Raw genomic sequence first — 14,966 nt, forward strand, 5'->3', positions numbered from 1 at the left:
CACAGGCTAAGTACAGTTCTACTGCCCTTTACTCATACAATAAGAACAACAACATTTCATTCCCCCCGCCTCTCCCTGCATTCAAGTGATTTGTAACCCAACCCCAGCCAAAATCTATCACTTGGGCAACACAGCTCTGTTTGCTGGATACCGCGGTAGATTAGGTGTGAATGTAAATACAATCTGGTCCTGAAGCCTTTCCCCCCCCAGCCCCAGCTCATCACTAGCTGTCAGGGGAGCTCATTTAGACTTTGCTTACAAATCATCATTTGAAATTATTAGATTGGCCAACATCACCAAAATGAATGCACTGAAGTTGTCATAAAAAACAACAGCTGTATAAGGAAGCTAGTCTATGTTCATACTTTTCAAATCTATTATACTTTTTCAGATAGACGTATTTTATCATACACTGTATATGCTTTTAAAGTGTGTATTAATGTTTCAATTTCAATTCAAATTTCCAAACAGTCACTAAATTGGCATGTAACTATTTCACAAAACTGGGGATGGTGATAGGGAAATCATTGGTGGCTGCACAGAACTGCAGTGATCAACAAGCTGATCAGTATCTGAAGTCACTAAAGTTAGGCAATTGCTCTTCCAGAGTTCTTTATATATTATGGAAGAGAAATTCTTAACCATTTTGAATCAAATTCTGCTCTCATTTGCACATGTATAAATCTGGAGTAACTCCCCTGAAGTCATGTTTACTTCAACAGCACCCTCCCTGAAGCAATTGCTTTAAGACTGCAAGGCCTGCCTCACATGACTTCAGCATACACATGTGATGTGAGGCCTCCACATGGTTATATTTGGACTGACTTCTTCCCAGCTTAATCAGTCATCCTAACACTTCAGTCATTTCCCTTCTCCCCCACCCCCTGCCCCTCTGGATTTCCCAATCACCACCCTGTAGGCATACTTGCACATGTATATGTTGTAGACCAAGTGTCTCAAACACGCGGCCCGCAGGCTGCATGCAGCCCATGGGGCTCTTGTGTGTGGCCCGCCAAGCACCTCGCGCACCCTCTCCCTACCCACAGGATTGCGCCCTGTGGCGTTGCAAGCCCCGCACCGCAGTCTGAAGCAGCTGGCAGCATGCCCCTTTGGGCTGGGGGAGGGGGGAAGGAGGCAGAGGGCTCTGGCATTGCCTCCTTCCAGGCACCGCACCCCGCAGCTCCCATTGGCCGGGAACAGGGAACCGTGGCCTATGGGAGCTTCGTGGGAGAAACCTAGAGGAGCGGCAAGAGCAGCACATGCCCGGAACCCTGAGCCCCCTCCCTCCCCCAGGGGCTGCAGGGACAGGGTTCCAGCTGCTTCCTGGAACGGAGCAGCGCAGGGCCGGGGGCCAGGGAGCCTGCCCTATCCCCGGTGCGCGCTGCTGCCACCCCAGAGCTGCTCTAGGTAAGTGGCACCGGGCTGGAGCCCGTACCCTGCACCCCAATCCCCTGTCCTGAGCCCCCTGCCACATCCCACACCCCTCCTGCACTCCAATCCCTTGTCCTGAGCCCCCTGCCACATCCCACACCCCTCCTGCACCCCAACCCCCTGCCCTGAGCCCCCTGCCACATCCCACACCCCAACTCCCTTGCCCTGAGCCCCCGCCACATCCCACACTCCTCCTGCACCCCAACTCCCTGCCCTGAGCCTCCTGCCGCATCCCGCACACCTCCTGCACTCCCTGCCCTGAGCCACCTGCCGCACCCCTCACCCTCTTGCACCCCACCCACCAACGCCCAGCCTTGAGCCCCCTGCCGCACCCTGCACACCACCTGCACCTCAACTCCCTGCCGCACCATGCACCCTTTCTGCACCCCCTGCGGGCAGCATTGGGGTGGGGACTTCAGGAAAAGGGTTGGATTGGGGCAGGGAAGGGGTGGGAAGAGGTGGGGTAGGGTGGGGCCTAATGGAAGGGGTGGAGTGGGGGCGGGGCCCGAGGCAGCGAGGGGGGTGTCAGTGATGCGGCCCTCGGTTCAATGCACTAGTCCTCATGTGGCCCTCATGGTCATTTGAGTTTGAGACCCCTGTTGTAGACTGAACAGAATGGAGGGCTGGGAGGAACATTCAGGCACAGAAACCTTTGCTTGAGAAGCTGAACAGAAGGAATCACATAATTTTCTTTTGGTTCATCCTGGCTCCTGTGCAGAGCTCTTCCAAATCTTGATCTATCCTGCATTCCCTTTGGACAGGGTATCTGACTGAACAGTGATTAGTCTAATAAAGCAGAAACACCCCCTTGTCACATTAGAGAGGCCAGTTCTCTCCCCTCTACTGCCTTTAGCCCCTGGCTCCCACTGCTCTCTTCTTTCTTCCGGGTTTAGCTTTTACTGTCTCCTCCCTCACATACTTCCCAGAGTGGCACGGCTGGTCAGCCCCCATTGGTCCAGTTTGGAACACATTACAGCACCCCAACAAAACACTCCAATGAACATTGTTCAAAGGTTCTTTAGGGTATTAATATCACTACACTGTACAGAAATAAACACCAATACTGAAAATATAGCCTTGTTCTTCCAAAGCCTTATGTTACATACAACCTTTGCTTTTTTCTTTACTTTTGTTTAAACACTGGATATGTGCATGGACAGATATTACCTAATGCAGAATTCAGGTGTTATATGCCTTTATTGTTCCTTTTCTCCCTCCTACATTCAAAATGACTTGGTACTAATGAGAGTAAAATGCCATTTGCATCTCTTCATATGCAGAACTACATCTGCAATCACAATGCATTGTTACCTGATCTTATGTCCTGCCATCTGAGATGTTTGTAGAAATCTATTTTAGAGGTTTAAGGATTATGGACCAGATCCTGGTTTGGTGTAAATGGACATAGCTCCAATGACTTCCATAGAGATTTTCTGATTTACACCAGCAAAAGGTCTTGTCTTATAACTGTACTGGATATGAACTAGAAACTAATCTTTGTTGGATGGAAATTAAAAAATATAATCCTTTGTTGGATGGACATTACAAGAAAGATATGGGTATAATTTTGTTACCCAAACTGAACAAAATTTCCACATTCTTCTCACTTAAAGTCATTAAGGCTGCCCTATCCCCGGTGCGCGCTGCTGCCACCCCGGAGCAGCTCTAGGTAAGTGGCACCGGGCTGGAGCCCGCACCCTGCACCCCAACTCCCTGCCCTGAGCCCCCTGCCAAGGATTCCTAAAGGAGCCTAGGGGAGTTAGGCACCCAAATCCCAGCACACTTCACTTGCACTCTTTGGAAATCCCAGCACATTCTTGATATTTTGGGAGAGTGTCTCACACAAATATATTGAACCAAAATTCATCCCTGAAATCAATCGAGTAATTCCAGAAATTAATTTGTCCAGACATTATTTATTGTGGTTCAGCTTTACATTGAAATCACTTCTGCAGCAATGTTTGTATTTCAGTTCCTGATGTCTAACCATGGCTATTCAAAATGGTTTTATATGTCTATGTTCTTCCTGAACATAGTCCTTCCTAAAGACAGTCCTTCCTAAAAAAATAAACACTGCACAATTTAAAAACAGAGTTAAAATAGTCCTTCACACAATAATTGTAGGGCAAGCCAAGGTGTATTTATATGTAGACGGGTGCACCATGGCGGTCTCTTGTCAGTAAGCATACACTGAAAAACAGAACACTTATTGTTGTAATGAACATGTTTGAGTCTTCCTTTCTTGGGCAATTATGAATGACCTCTGCATGCCTTAGCAGTGAACATCAACCATGGTGCTACAGTTCAGTTCACTATTAGACTTATACATGATCATGGTGAATTACAAAAAGTCATTAGCTGTGATTTACAACAAAAGAAGTTATTGTTAATGTATGTATTTTTTTAAATTCCCAAGGTAAATACTCCAGCTAGCTTAACAGTGTGACTCTTGACAGATAAATCTGGAAGAGGACAGAGTGATTTGGAATAATTTGGTTTGTTAGACTAACAAAAAATGAAACTTGGTCACTGTTTCTAATACACTATTATTGTGACAGCAGGAGATGGCAATTTCATTTACTCACAAGCTGACGAAAACCAGAAAGGCAAGGTTGCACGGCTGCTAAGCCCTGTGATTTACTCTCAGAATTCTGCCCACTGCATGACTTTCTGGTATCATATGTCTGGGCCCCATGTTGGCACCTTGAAGATCAAACTGAGATACCAGAAGCCAGATGAATATGATCAGGTTCTGTGGATATTGAGTGGACATCAGGGGAACTGCTGGAAAGAAGGACGTGTCCTTCTTCACAAGTCTGTGAAACATTATCAGGTAAGATCGGTTGGATTTGTTCTGGGGCAACAGAGTCAAGGTCTGAGAGATTGTTCTGGCTATATTTCATATGAGATAGTAGAAAATGTCAAGGAACAATTTTTGTAAACACTATTGTAGCTGCATGTGGGATGTCATTGCCCTGACAATAACAACAGTGGCATATTTCATGGGATTCTAGATGACAGTAATACAAGCAATTTGTTGCAGAAGGCTAGATGAACTGCTTTACAAATCATTTGTCACCTTTTGTAAAGTTTTCAGCCTCACTACATTTATTGTTCTCAATTTAAAAGTCTTTAGAAAAGATGTGAAATTACATAATGCAATATTGGTATGCAAGAAATATTGACCAAAACCAAGTAAAGTATATGCACATGTGACATCATGTGAATTTAAGCCGGATGCTTTTTAAAAGAACTGTTTAAGAAATCCTGAACACAGTTATTGGGTATTACCACTAAAGCCAATGTGAAATTGTCTAATTTTGCCAGGTGGTTGTTGAGGGAGAAATTGGAAAAGGACATGGAGGAATTGCTGTAGATGACATTAATATTGACAACCACATAGCACAAGAGGATTGCCGAAGTAAGTATGACTAGCAAGAAATCACAAAAGTCTCATCCAGAACACTATTCATCCTGCTCTAATTCTAATAGCTGTTGTTTTGCTAAGAAAGAGTTATGTCATGCAATTGGTTTATTTAATGATTATAGTGACACTCTGAACAAGGTCATGATGTCGCCTACTGCATCAGTCTTTACTCAGCCAAAACTCCCAGTTAAGTCAAGGACTGCATGGCACCATCTTGAATGAAATAATTCTGAAATACCAACCCCTAACTGAGGATAGCATTCCAAGATGAGGCAACAATATAATCACAGAAGACAGAAATTAAAAGGTCTTTTAGATCATCATGTTGCTAATCTTTTAAGGTTCCCTTTGTATAATTTCTTTGTTCTAATTGATGTTCAGAATTCCAACCAATTTAGTATAATCAGTGAACATGAACATGCGACTTACACCCTCTTCTAGATCATCAGTGGCTATATTGTATCAGACTGATCCTCACAGTGATCCTAGCCCAGCCCCACTAATCACCTTCCCCAAAGTTTAATGCATTTATCATTACCGTTTATTTACAGTATTTTAGTCAGTTTTCAAAATACACACTAAATGTTCCTATCTCTGCCAATATGAATTAATATTTCTGATAAGATTTTGCAAAGCACTGTATCACATGCTTTAAGAAAACCCAGATAGATCACATCTGTCAAATCTGTAATTCAGCATTGGTTGTGACCTGATTTCCCTAACGACCACCTTCTAGAGGTGTGGAACACTTGAGTGATGTAAGAACATGGCACATTCAGCCTCTCAGTGGAAAAGATGGATATTTAGATCTGGGAGCATCTGGACAGTTCAGACCTTTAATTCCTGATCAGTCTCTAGTTACTCCATTCACTAATAACTCTATGGGTAGAGCATACTGCAGTTACTTTGGCAGCAATCCCAGCTGTACACCAAGTGCAAAGTCCTGCCCCCACGCTGATGTCTTTTAAGAGCCTTATGTAATGATGCTGCCATGGGGGATGAGGAATAGAACCCAAGACCTTCAGTCCCAGTTTCTGTCATTTGAGCTAACATCATAACCTACAGTATGCTCCTATCCTCTGTGTCCACTAGCAGGGGACAAAACTTAGCCAGCATGTTACACATACATGCAGAAGCGCCACCAGCTTTTTTGCCGCCCTAGGCGGCAGAAGGTCCCACCCCCGAAATATTGCCGACGACCAGGGCGGCCAAAGATCTGGCCCCCGTGGTCGCCGCCCCCCAAATGTTAGTGCCCTAGGTGACTGCCTAGGTCGCCTAATGGGTTGTGCCGGCCCTGCATACATGCAGTAAATTCATTGTGTCTTCACTGCAGGAGGATGGGGCAGGATTTGAGGAAACTATACACTCCCTACATAGTGTGGAATGCAGCTGTGTGGGGCACCCTGCATGCTGTCATGCACTGGTTGTTTAGGACAAGCCAGTTCCTCCAGCAACCTCCCCCATGTTAAGCAGGACATTAAGACCATAAGCCAAGTGACAGAGCATCTCCTGTCCCACACTGTTGGTTCTGTTGGGGAGGATAACTCCCTAGTTACACCCCACCCCCAGTTCAGTTACTCAGGCTGGATGCTGGTCAAGGGATTTGGAACTTTGAGTTCAAATCAAGAGCCCAATCCTGTAACCCTTACTTACACAAGTAGTCCCACTGCAGTCAGTGGAACTACTTTTGTGATTATTACTTCTCTGATTAAGGGTTGCAGGATTGGACACCAAAATTGTAAATACAATGAATGAGATGCTAATTTCTCATACTGATTTCTCTTTCCCAGACATGGAAAACCCCTGCTGCTAACTCTAAAACTGTGCCAAGATTGGGCGGAGGGGAGTTTTTAAACCTTTCTTTTTTCTCCGTTAATTTTCCAAGCCCCATAGTAATGAACAGCTCTGTCAAGCTGACATAATGATGCTCTGACACAGAAAAATCTGCAATACCATTATTGCCAGCATGATAGTCAATCAGTGTTTGTAACCCTAATAATCAATGTCATTTCTCTTTGCTTCATTAGAATCAACTGATGTGGAGAATGAAATAGACGAAGTAGACCCAGAAATTAATCAAACAGGTAAAAATGGTCTTGTTGTTAAAATGGAATAAATTAAAAGGCGCATTTTCATGTGAATTTTAGTATTTATTATCATCCCATTTCACTAGATAAAATTAAATAATCATATACAGTATTGAATATTTATGATTTATCTGTATATGCCATTTATATTTTGCACAATATAAAGTATATCTAATATAGTTAAAGAGGTTTTAAATAGGTATAAATAATAAGCGTCCATCAGATTGTAAAGAATAGTAGCATAAAGCTACTCATTCTAAAGCTCATCATATAATGCAAGCCTGGTTAGAATTTTCTTGTCTATAAGTGATCTCCAGCGCTGAAGGAAATAGTATAATTTATGTTCATGCCATACATGGGTAATTAGGCTCAAAACTCTCCTGGCTAATAATTTCTCTCAGTGCACTGAAAATGTAACTTTATGACCAATCTACCAAAGCAGTGCAGTTTTCTCCAGCAGTAATAATGACAGTTCTAAATACATTGATCTCTCAACATATTCATTAAAGGTATCATAATTGTCACATTAACCTGATAAAAGAATAGCCCCAATATGCTCATAGCTTGCAGTCAAAGAGCTAATCCTGCTTCCACTGAATTCAATAGAAATGTTACTATTGACTGAATGGAAGCAAGATTAACCTAGAGATCCCTTTCAGTTTTTACTGTAAAGCTAGCAGGTTTTATAGACTCATCATATCTCTGTAATAAATCCAGATAGAGATGGGGGAAGTCATTGTGCCATCAACTGAATATTTTACATAAGGTGTCTGAACAAGTTCATGTGTAAAGTGCTTTTTCCCCTGTACCTGTCTCAGGGCCTGATTCTGATCTCTGGAAGCCAAAGTAGTCACATTTTATAAAATGACAGAATACTGACAAAGGTGAACACTGTCTTCTTGAAACTGGATACCAGTGATTCCCACTGCCTCACTCAAATTCTGAGGCAGAAGAATAATACCCTAAATGAGCCACAGCAAACTCAGAGAGAAGAGTCCAACTTGAAATAGTATCCGGGCCATATTGTAGTTTTTACCTATAAATTATCTTCCCAAAGAAACTGGGTTTTCAAACTATGCATCGATTTTTGTTAAAGCCTAGACATTCTTCCTCCAAACCTCACCTCCATTCCCAAAGAAACTAGTGCATTCTTAGTCTGAGTTGCATATACTCATTCTTATACTCAGTCCTGTGAATGCTGCAATTATTTATTCCATTTCAGGGTTTACTCCTCAGAATCATGAGAATGAAGACCACTACAATGATAATATCGCAAGGAAGCAAGGCAATGTGCTGAAGACCCTAGACCCCATTCTTATTACTATTATAGCCATGAGTGCACTCGGGGTGCTTTTAGGAGCCATCTGTGGAGTCGTCCTGTATTGTGCCTGTTGGCACAATGGAATGTCAGACAGGAACTTATCTGCACTGGAGAATTACAATTTTGAACTTGTGGATGGTGTAAAATTGAAAAAAGATAAACTAAACACACAGAATTCTTATTCGGAAGCATGAAAGTAAAAAGCAACTAAAGAAGTTTCAAGAGAATTGGAATGGAAGGACATAACGTGATTGTGCTGGGGAACTGTCGATCTTCTTTTACTGTATAGGCTGAAAAGTGCGTTGATAACGCTGAGCCAAGCTTTTCTCAGGAGCTTCAATGAGTGTAACTGATAAACATGGACAACAATCTGTGTTAACAATCTGAATCATGTACAGTCTGCTTTTCCTGTTGGTTTTATTTGGAATAATCAAATGCTGGTGTTGAGACCAAGTATGATTGACTTATAGTTCATTTTGTCTTTCTTTTTCTCCTTCTCTCTTGTTTTTCTTTTATGGATAGTTTTATTTTTATTGTGCAAAATCCGAGATGCTGTCACAAAGTGTATTCAGTGGGGTCCTTTTGATGGACATGCTGTCTGTAGCTCAGTGCCCAGAAAATATTGGAGTAACGGCAATGTAGTGGACCCCTCACCTGTATTTTGTGTATAATTGCTCGTGTTGTGCGTAGGCAAAGAAGGGTTAGGGTGTTTTTGAAGAGTACTGTAGCATCAGTACTGATTTAGTGTGTCAGCTCTGTTTACGAAGCAATACGGTCAAATTTTATTGATGTTTTTCAGTGTTGTACTAAACTTCGTGCTTGTGAATTCCATACAAGAATATGTGCCATCATCAGACACAACTGGCAACCGAGTGTACTGCCTAGAATCTAAACAAAAAGTCCTTGGCACTGACTAGTGTATGTCCTCTCAAGTGCCTTTTTGTTTGTACTGCTTCTCATTGTATTAACATTAAGTACAGCTCTGTTTCCCTGCAGTTAAAGCCCTTGTCTTTAATCATATTCTGGTGGCTCACTGACTAAAAAGAAAGTATATTTTAGTGTAAGAAAGTAGCCTCAGAAAGGCAAAGGCTAATCATATTTGACAACTTAGCTTGATTGTTCTGCTTTCTGTATTTCAATTTCATGTCTCTTGACCCTTTTGTATAAAGCTGCAATATTCCCTTTTATTGTTCTTTCATATAGAATGTATTTTCAAATGTAAACTCTCTCTTTCTCTCTCTCTTTCTCTCTGAGTAGATTGCATAAGCATTTGCCATTGCAAAGGAAAGAAAATTGCAGCTTTAACTTGCTGGTAATGGCAAAGGATTTTACTAGACTTTGTGTTAAAAAAAATAAGGGAAAATTCGTAATCCTCCAAAGTCGAACTTTGGGTTTCTTGTTAACAGCATAAAGTGACAGTATCTTTTTTCCTTAGTCATGAAACATGTATTTTACCCAATCCAAGATGCCTATTAATAGATAGTTACAGATGGGAAAATTATTAAGAATTTCCTTATTGAAAGATTGCCTCCAAAACAAGAAACATTCCCCTCTCCTGGTTCTATTCTCCCCTTGAAGTGTGTATGTATTCATGCTAATCAGAGTTACTCATGGGTACTGGGGGCAGAATAAGATCCCACACTGTACACAGAACATGAAAATTTAGGCCAGATTATATCAAATGGTGTCCAGGTCTTTTGGCTGTTGGCTACAAGTGAGTTAGCAGCACTCTTTATAGGGCATACTGCTTCTTTGTTCCCCCAGCTTTTTGGATAGATACAGCTGGTTGAATAATGTAAACAAATATTCACAAATAATGTGTTTGATGATTGAGGTGACAAATTTGTCAAATAAATTGTTCAGCAAATAATACTCAGCCACTTATGCAGCTGGTCCAACAAGGTAAGAAGAAATTAGTTACAGAGGGCAACATTGTCACTGCCCTTTGGTATCCAGGTAGGGGGGTAAGGGTGTGTGAGAACCATCCCCATAGCCCTTTCATGGCCTGGCTGATCACCATTGCAGATTAAAGTACGAAAATGGCCTCTTGCACAAGCAAGTGTGTGGGGAGTGGGGCAAGAGGGGTGGAAATGGGCAGAACATTGATACCACATGCCCCTAATATACCAACCAGTGGATTTATTTCAACAGAAAGGTGTTGGGGGAAGTGAGTCCCAGTAAAGCACTGCAGTAATTTGCTTCTTCCTTGAAGCAAAGTGGAACCAGGGAAAGAATTGTGATTTTTAGGATGCCTAGTTCTTTCCCAGGGCTGCTTCCATAGGACAGCTATGCAGCATCTCTATGCAGGGCTAGGACTAAGTACGGTCTCAAACTAGCTCTGAATAATTTAAGTGATAAATGTAATCAATATTCATCAGATAAGTGGTTCCAGGTATATTATTCAACCAGTCCTAATGATAGACCAGAAAGACTTACAGAAAATCCATGAGCATCCTTGTAACAGGGCAGTGGGGATGAGAAAGTGTAAGTATTTTACAATAAGACAAAATAGAAAAAAAAACTATTAGTTGCTAATACTATGAACTCCTTCAGGAACATAAGAAAAAGATAGAAAGCCTTCAAAAGGTAGAGATTTAGGGTGACATCCTGCCCTTATTCAAATCACTGGCAAAACTCCCATTGATTCCAACGGGGCCAGGATTTTTATCCGTCATGTTCAACTCATACAGTAATCTAACCATATTGGTATCAAGGCAGCTAGTTAATTATCCCAAAGAAGATTGTTTTTCAAAATTGTTTTCACTGCACTTGTATCACAGTAGTGCAATTTAATTGCATTAGGGTCTGTTTTTCCTTAGATAAGAAAATGTACATTCCATTAACCTACATGTATGTATCGCCTTACGGAAAAAATCCAAATTTGGGGGCCTGATCCAAAGTCTTTCCAGTACTTTCAATGGATTTTGGATCAACTCCTGGTCTTGGTGTAATCTGAATTGAAAAACTTGTTAAGAAACAAAAAATAATACATCTCCCTTGGGTATCTGGCCCTTATTATCAAAATAAGAATATAGCACTGATGATCTGATTTCTCTGAAGGTGATGGAATGAAAGTTGCCCTTCAATAAAGGAAAAATGATACTGCAACTTTACATTGAAAAAGTATCTTGCACTGATAAATATATTTAAAAAATTATATGTTTATAAAGTTATTAATTTGTAAAGGCAGTGTTACAAAATGTTCAGTTTATATTGTTTTAGATTGTTTCATAATTTTAAAGTGTAAAATAACATATTTTTTTCTTTATTGAAAAACTATAAAAATCTTCTGTAGTAAAATGATTTCATTTTACTGGTATATTATTCCTTCATGTTTTGTACCATCATAAAATTTTGTGCAAATTTTTTTTACAGAAATTTTTATTTTCTATGACAATATGACACTTGTAAATTGTTGTTTCAAATGAACAGTGAAGCCTTAACTTTAAATGACATTTGTATTCTCAGTCACTAAGTAGCATAAAAAACACATAGAACTGAACTGTAACTTAAAATTTCCAAACTATGACTACTACATTCCAAAGAAACAGTTGAATTAAACATTTTCATAAAATATCCCATATCTGATGCCTTTTATTATGCCTAGATGAATTGTTTTTAAAATAGCTTGTCTTTTTACTATCTTGTAACAAGCACAATATATTAATAGAGTCTCATTTGCTAGAAGAGAATATCACTGCTTAGAATAAAAGGATGATTGCTAGACTCAATCTGCATTAAGTGAAATTGAACTCATAAGAGCCCCAAGGCTGCCACCATTATTCACAAGAATGAAATTCACACCTTTGCAGAAATTCAGCAAAGGGATAATGCACCACTTAAGGTCTATGGCCTTGATCCTGCAGCCTGATTTGCACAGGTGGATCCAAACACCCAGTGCAGAATTCTTTTGAAATCAACGGGCCTACCCAAGTACAGTGTTCTACTCATGCAGCTCAGACTGCAGGATCAAGGTCTAGGGGATTATTCATCTAAATGCAGATTACTTATATGAGTAAATGTTGCAAGAGCAGGCTCTCAGGGCCCAATCCTGCAATCACTGTGGTACTGAACTTCCACTGATTTCAGTGCAAATTTTGAGTACAAATCGCCTACAGGAATAGCAATATTGTCAAGTAGTTTGGGCCCAGACCTTGCATAAATTGCAAGTTGTATATTTTATTAGCTATGCCCTTCACATTATATTTACCCACGTTTCTTTTTAATATTGATCCATGTCAATTTTAAACTTTCTAAAAGCCCTATTCTTATTTTAAGTTGCATACATAAACAAGTTCATGGTCTTCAATTGTTTATATACATTTTTCTTTATCTACTTTACCACCATAGGTGGGAAACATCACAGAAATTATGACTCACAATGCTGATGATTACAGTGATTGATCAGGAAGCACTGATCAGGATGGATGTTGTGACTTGCTGTATAAAATGTGAGATGCTGCTATGGAGATATACCCATGCATGGTATTGCTTTCTGCCCAGGCCTGGAGTTGCTCACAAGAACTATTTGGAAAAGCAGGTTTCAGAATAATCAGCAAACCCAGATTCCTTATCATTCATTTTATTTCACTGTTGCGGATGGAGATGAGGTGGTGTGAAGAATACAGCTACAGAATTAGTCCACCTTTAGGGAAGTGGAGAAACAGTTTTGAGTTCAAGTTAAAAGAAATCTGTCTTTCCTTCATTTACTGGAAATGAATTAGCCTAGAATCTAATGGATCCTTAACACTAGCCCTTCAGTCTTGTATTCATATGGGTTGGACTGACCTAATACATTGTGGGGCAACATGTTTTGTTAGCCCAATCAGTCTTTGCAGAATTTAGGCTTTCATTTAAAAAAATAATTTCTAATCCTTTTGGGTGCAAAGAAAACCTTCTAAGCAATAGACAGATAGAAACAATAGAGGTGTTAGCTGCAGCCATTCACTGATAGAAGCCCAATGGTGACAATCTAAATGTCAGCACTGGTAACTTTGTCCGTGCTCATAACTGTAGCAGCAAGATTCAGTGATTCTGGGAGCTTGAGCAGACTTTGGGATTCGGGGGTGGAGATGGGAATAGAGTACCAGTGCATTTTTCCTCCAACACAGCCAGTGTCCAGCAATTTCACCATGCAATTCCCATTGCTAAGGAAAGCAATACACAGCTAAACTCCCACACATCTTGGAAAACACAAAGATCAAAATCAAAGGAATTCATGCATTTTCACTTAAACACAAAAATCCCACCTTGTTCCTTCTTTTTATTTTCTCAAAACTCCTAATCATCGTTTCCAAGGCTGATTCCCCACTCTGGCACTTTGAGTGCAGAACGTGGGGGCCCACAAGGATTAGGATTCTAAAAATTAATACTGCCACTCCAGGCTTGTATTAAACTCCTAAGGTTACAGCTTTTCTCTGACCTTGGATGCATAGATGCTGCCACCACCCAAATGCAAAAACCCCTTTGAGAACCTAGGAAGGCACACTTGAGAATTCCTTCCTGTGAGGAACCCTCAAGCCCTTTCACCCACCCCCACCCCGGGGAAGAGCTGAGAAAGAAAACAAAGGAAATCAGCTGTTGCCACCAGCTAACTAAACAACATGTGCACAACCCTCTTACGACATAAAATCCAATCCTGTTCTTAAAAAAGGTAAATTTTATTTAAAACAAAAAGAAAATACATTTGAAAACTCAGGCTATTGCTAGATTTAAAAAACTCACTTACAAAAACCTAACCATGTCTTCTTAGACATTTCCTGATCTACTTACATATCTGGGGGGTTTCAAGTGAGTAGTTTCTAGGTATGATTCAGATGATTTTTCATATCTGGTCCCAGCATAGTTCCAGCCCTGTCTCTGCTTCACACCGAGAACAACAGACAAAGGGGAAGTTTTTTCCCAATTTTAAGAAGTTCTAGCATTCCTATTGACTCTTTTGGTCAGGTGCCCACTCCCTTCCTTTTACCTATTCAGAGAGACTTTTTAACCTTTACAGGTAAAGCAAGTAAAGAATAACTACTAAGAGGGATTTTATAGCTAATTGGCTGACTGGGTCCATAAAAGGGAGCTCCTCCCCTTCCTCCCCCATTCATTTACCTAGGGTTACCATATTTTGTGCCTCCAAATGGAGGACACTCTACGGGGGCCCGGCCCCGCCCCCGGCCCTGCCCATGCCCCCGCCCCAACTCCGCCCAACTCCCCAAAGTCTCCCCCCTCCCCTGCTTCCCGCGAACATTTGATTTGCGGAAAGCTGAAGCAGGTAAGGGGGAGTGTGGGGGGAGGAGGCGCAGCCCAGGCTGGCCCCCGGCGGCTCCAGCCTGGGTCAGCTCGGGCCCTGGGGTGCCAGCCCCGGCCCCCGGCCAACCACCTCTGGCCCGCCCAGCACTGCCAGCCCCCGGTGGCCTGGCGCACCCCCCCGGCTCCCGCCCGCGCCCGCGGGGCCGGGAGCCGGGCCGGGGTCACCGGGCCGGGGTCGCGGGGCGGGAGCCGGGGGGGTGCGCCAGGCCACCGGGGGCTGGCAGTGCTGGGCGGGCCAGAGGTGGTTGGCCGGGGGCCGGGGCTGGCACCCCAGGGCCCGAGCTGACCCAGGCTGGAGCCGCCGGGGGCCAGCCTGGGCTGCGCCTCCTCCCCCCACACTCCCCCTTACCTGCTTCAGCTTTCCGCAAATCAAATGTTCGCGGGAAGCAGGGGAGGGGGG

General features: G+C 42.2%; 1 protein-coding gene across 3 annotated transcripts in view; it reads left to right on the forward strand.

The window, feature by feature from the left end:
- Positions 1-11,842, forward strand: part of NRP1 (neuropilin 1) — a 136,089-nt gene extending 124,247 nt beyond the window's left edge. For 2 of the 3 annotated variants that reach the window (XM_034760107.1, XM_034760108.1), the window contains exons 15-18: positions 3,993-4,264; positions 4,759-4,852; positions 6,886-6,942; positions 8,168-11,842. In XM_034760107.1, coding sequence (XP_034615998.1) covers positions 3,993-4,264; positions 4,759-4,852; positions 6,886-6,942; positions 8,168-8,460 — 716 coding nt within the window. In that variant the 3' untranslated portion in view covers positions 8,461-11,842. Of the gene's footprint in view, positions 1-3,989; positions 4,265-4,758; positions 4,853-6,885; positions 6,943-8,167 lie in introns of all 3 variants that reach the window. The other variant, XM_034760106.1, reaches the window with a different exon arrangement.
- The last annotated feature ends 3,124 nt before the right edge of the window (positions 11,843-14,966 follow it).

The sequence above is a fragment of the Trachemys scripta genome, chromosome 2 (genome assembly GCF_013100865.1).
Source record: "Trachemys scripta elegans isolate TJP31775 chromosome 2, CAS_Tse_1.0, whole genome shotgun sequence".
Classification (NCBI taxonomy): domain Eukaryota; kingdom Metazoa; phylum Chordata; order Testudines; family Emydidae; genus Trachemys; species Trachemys scripta.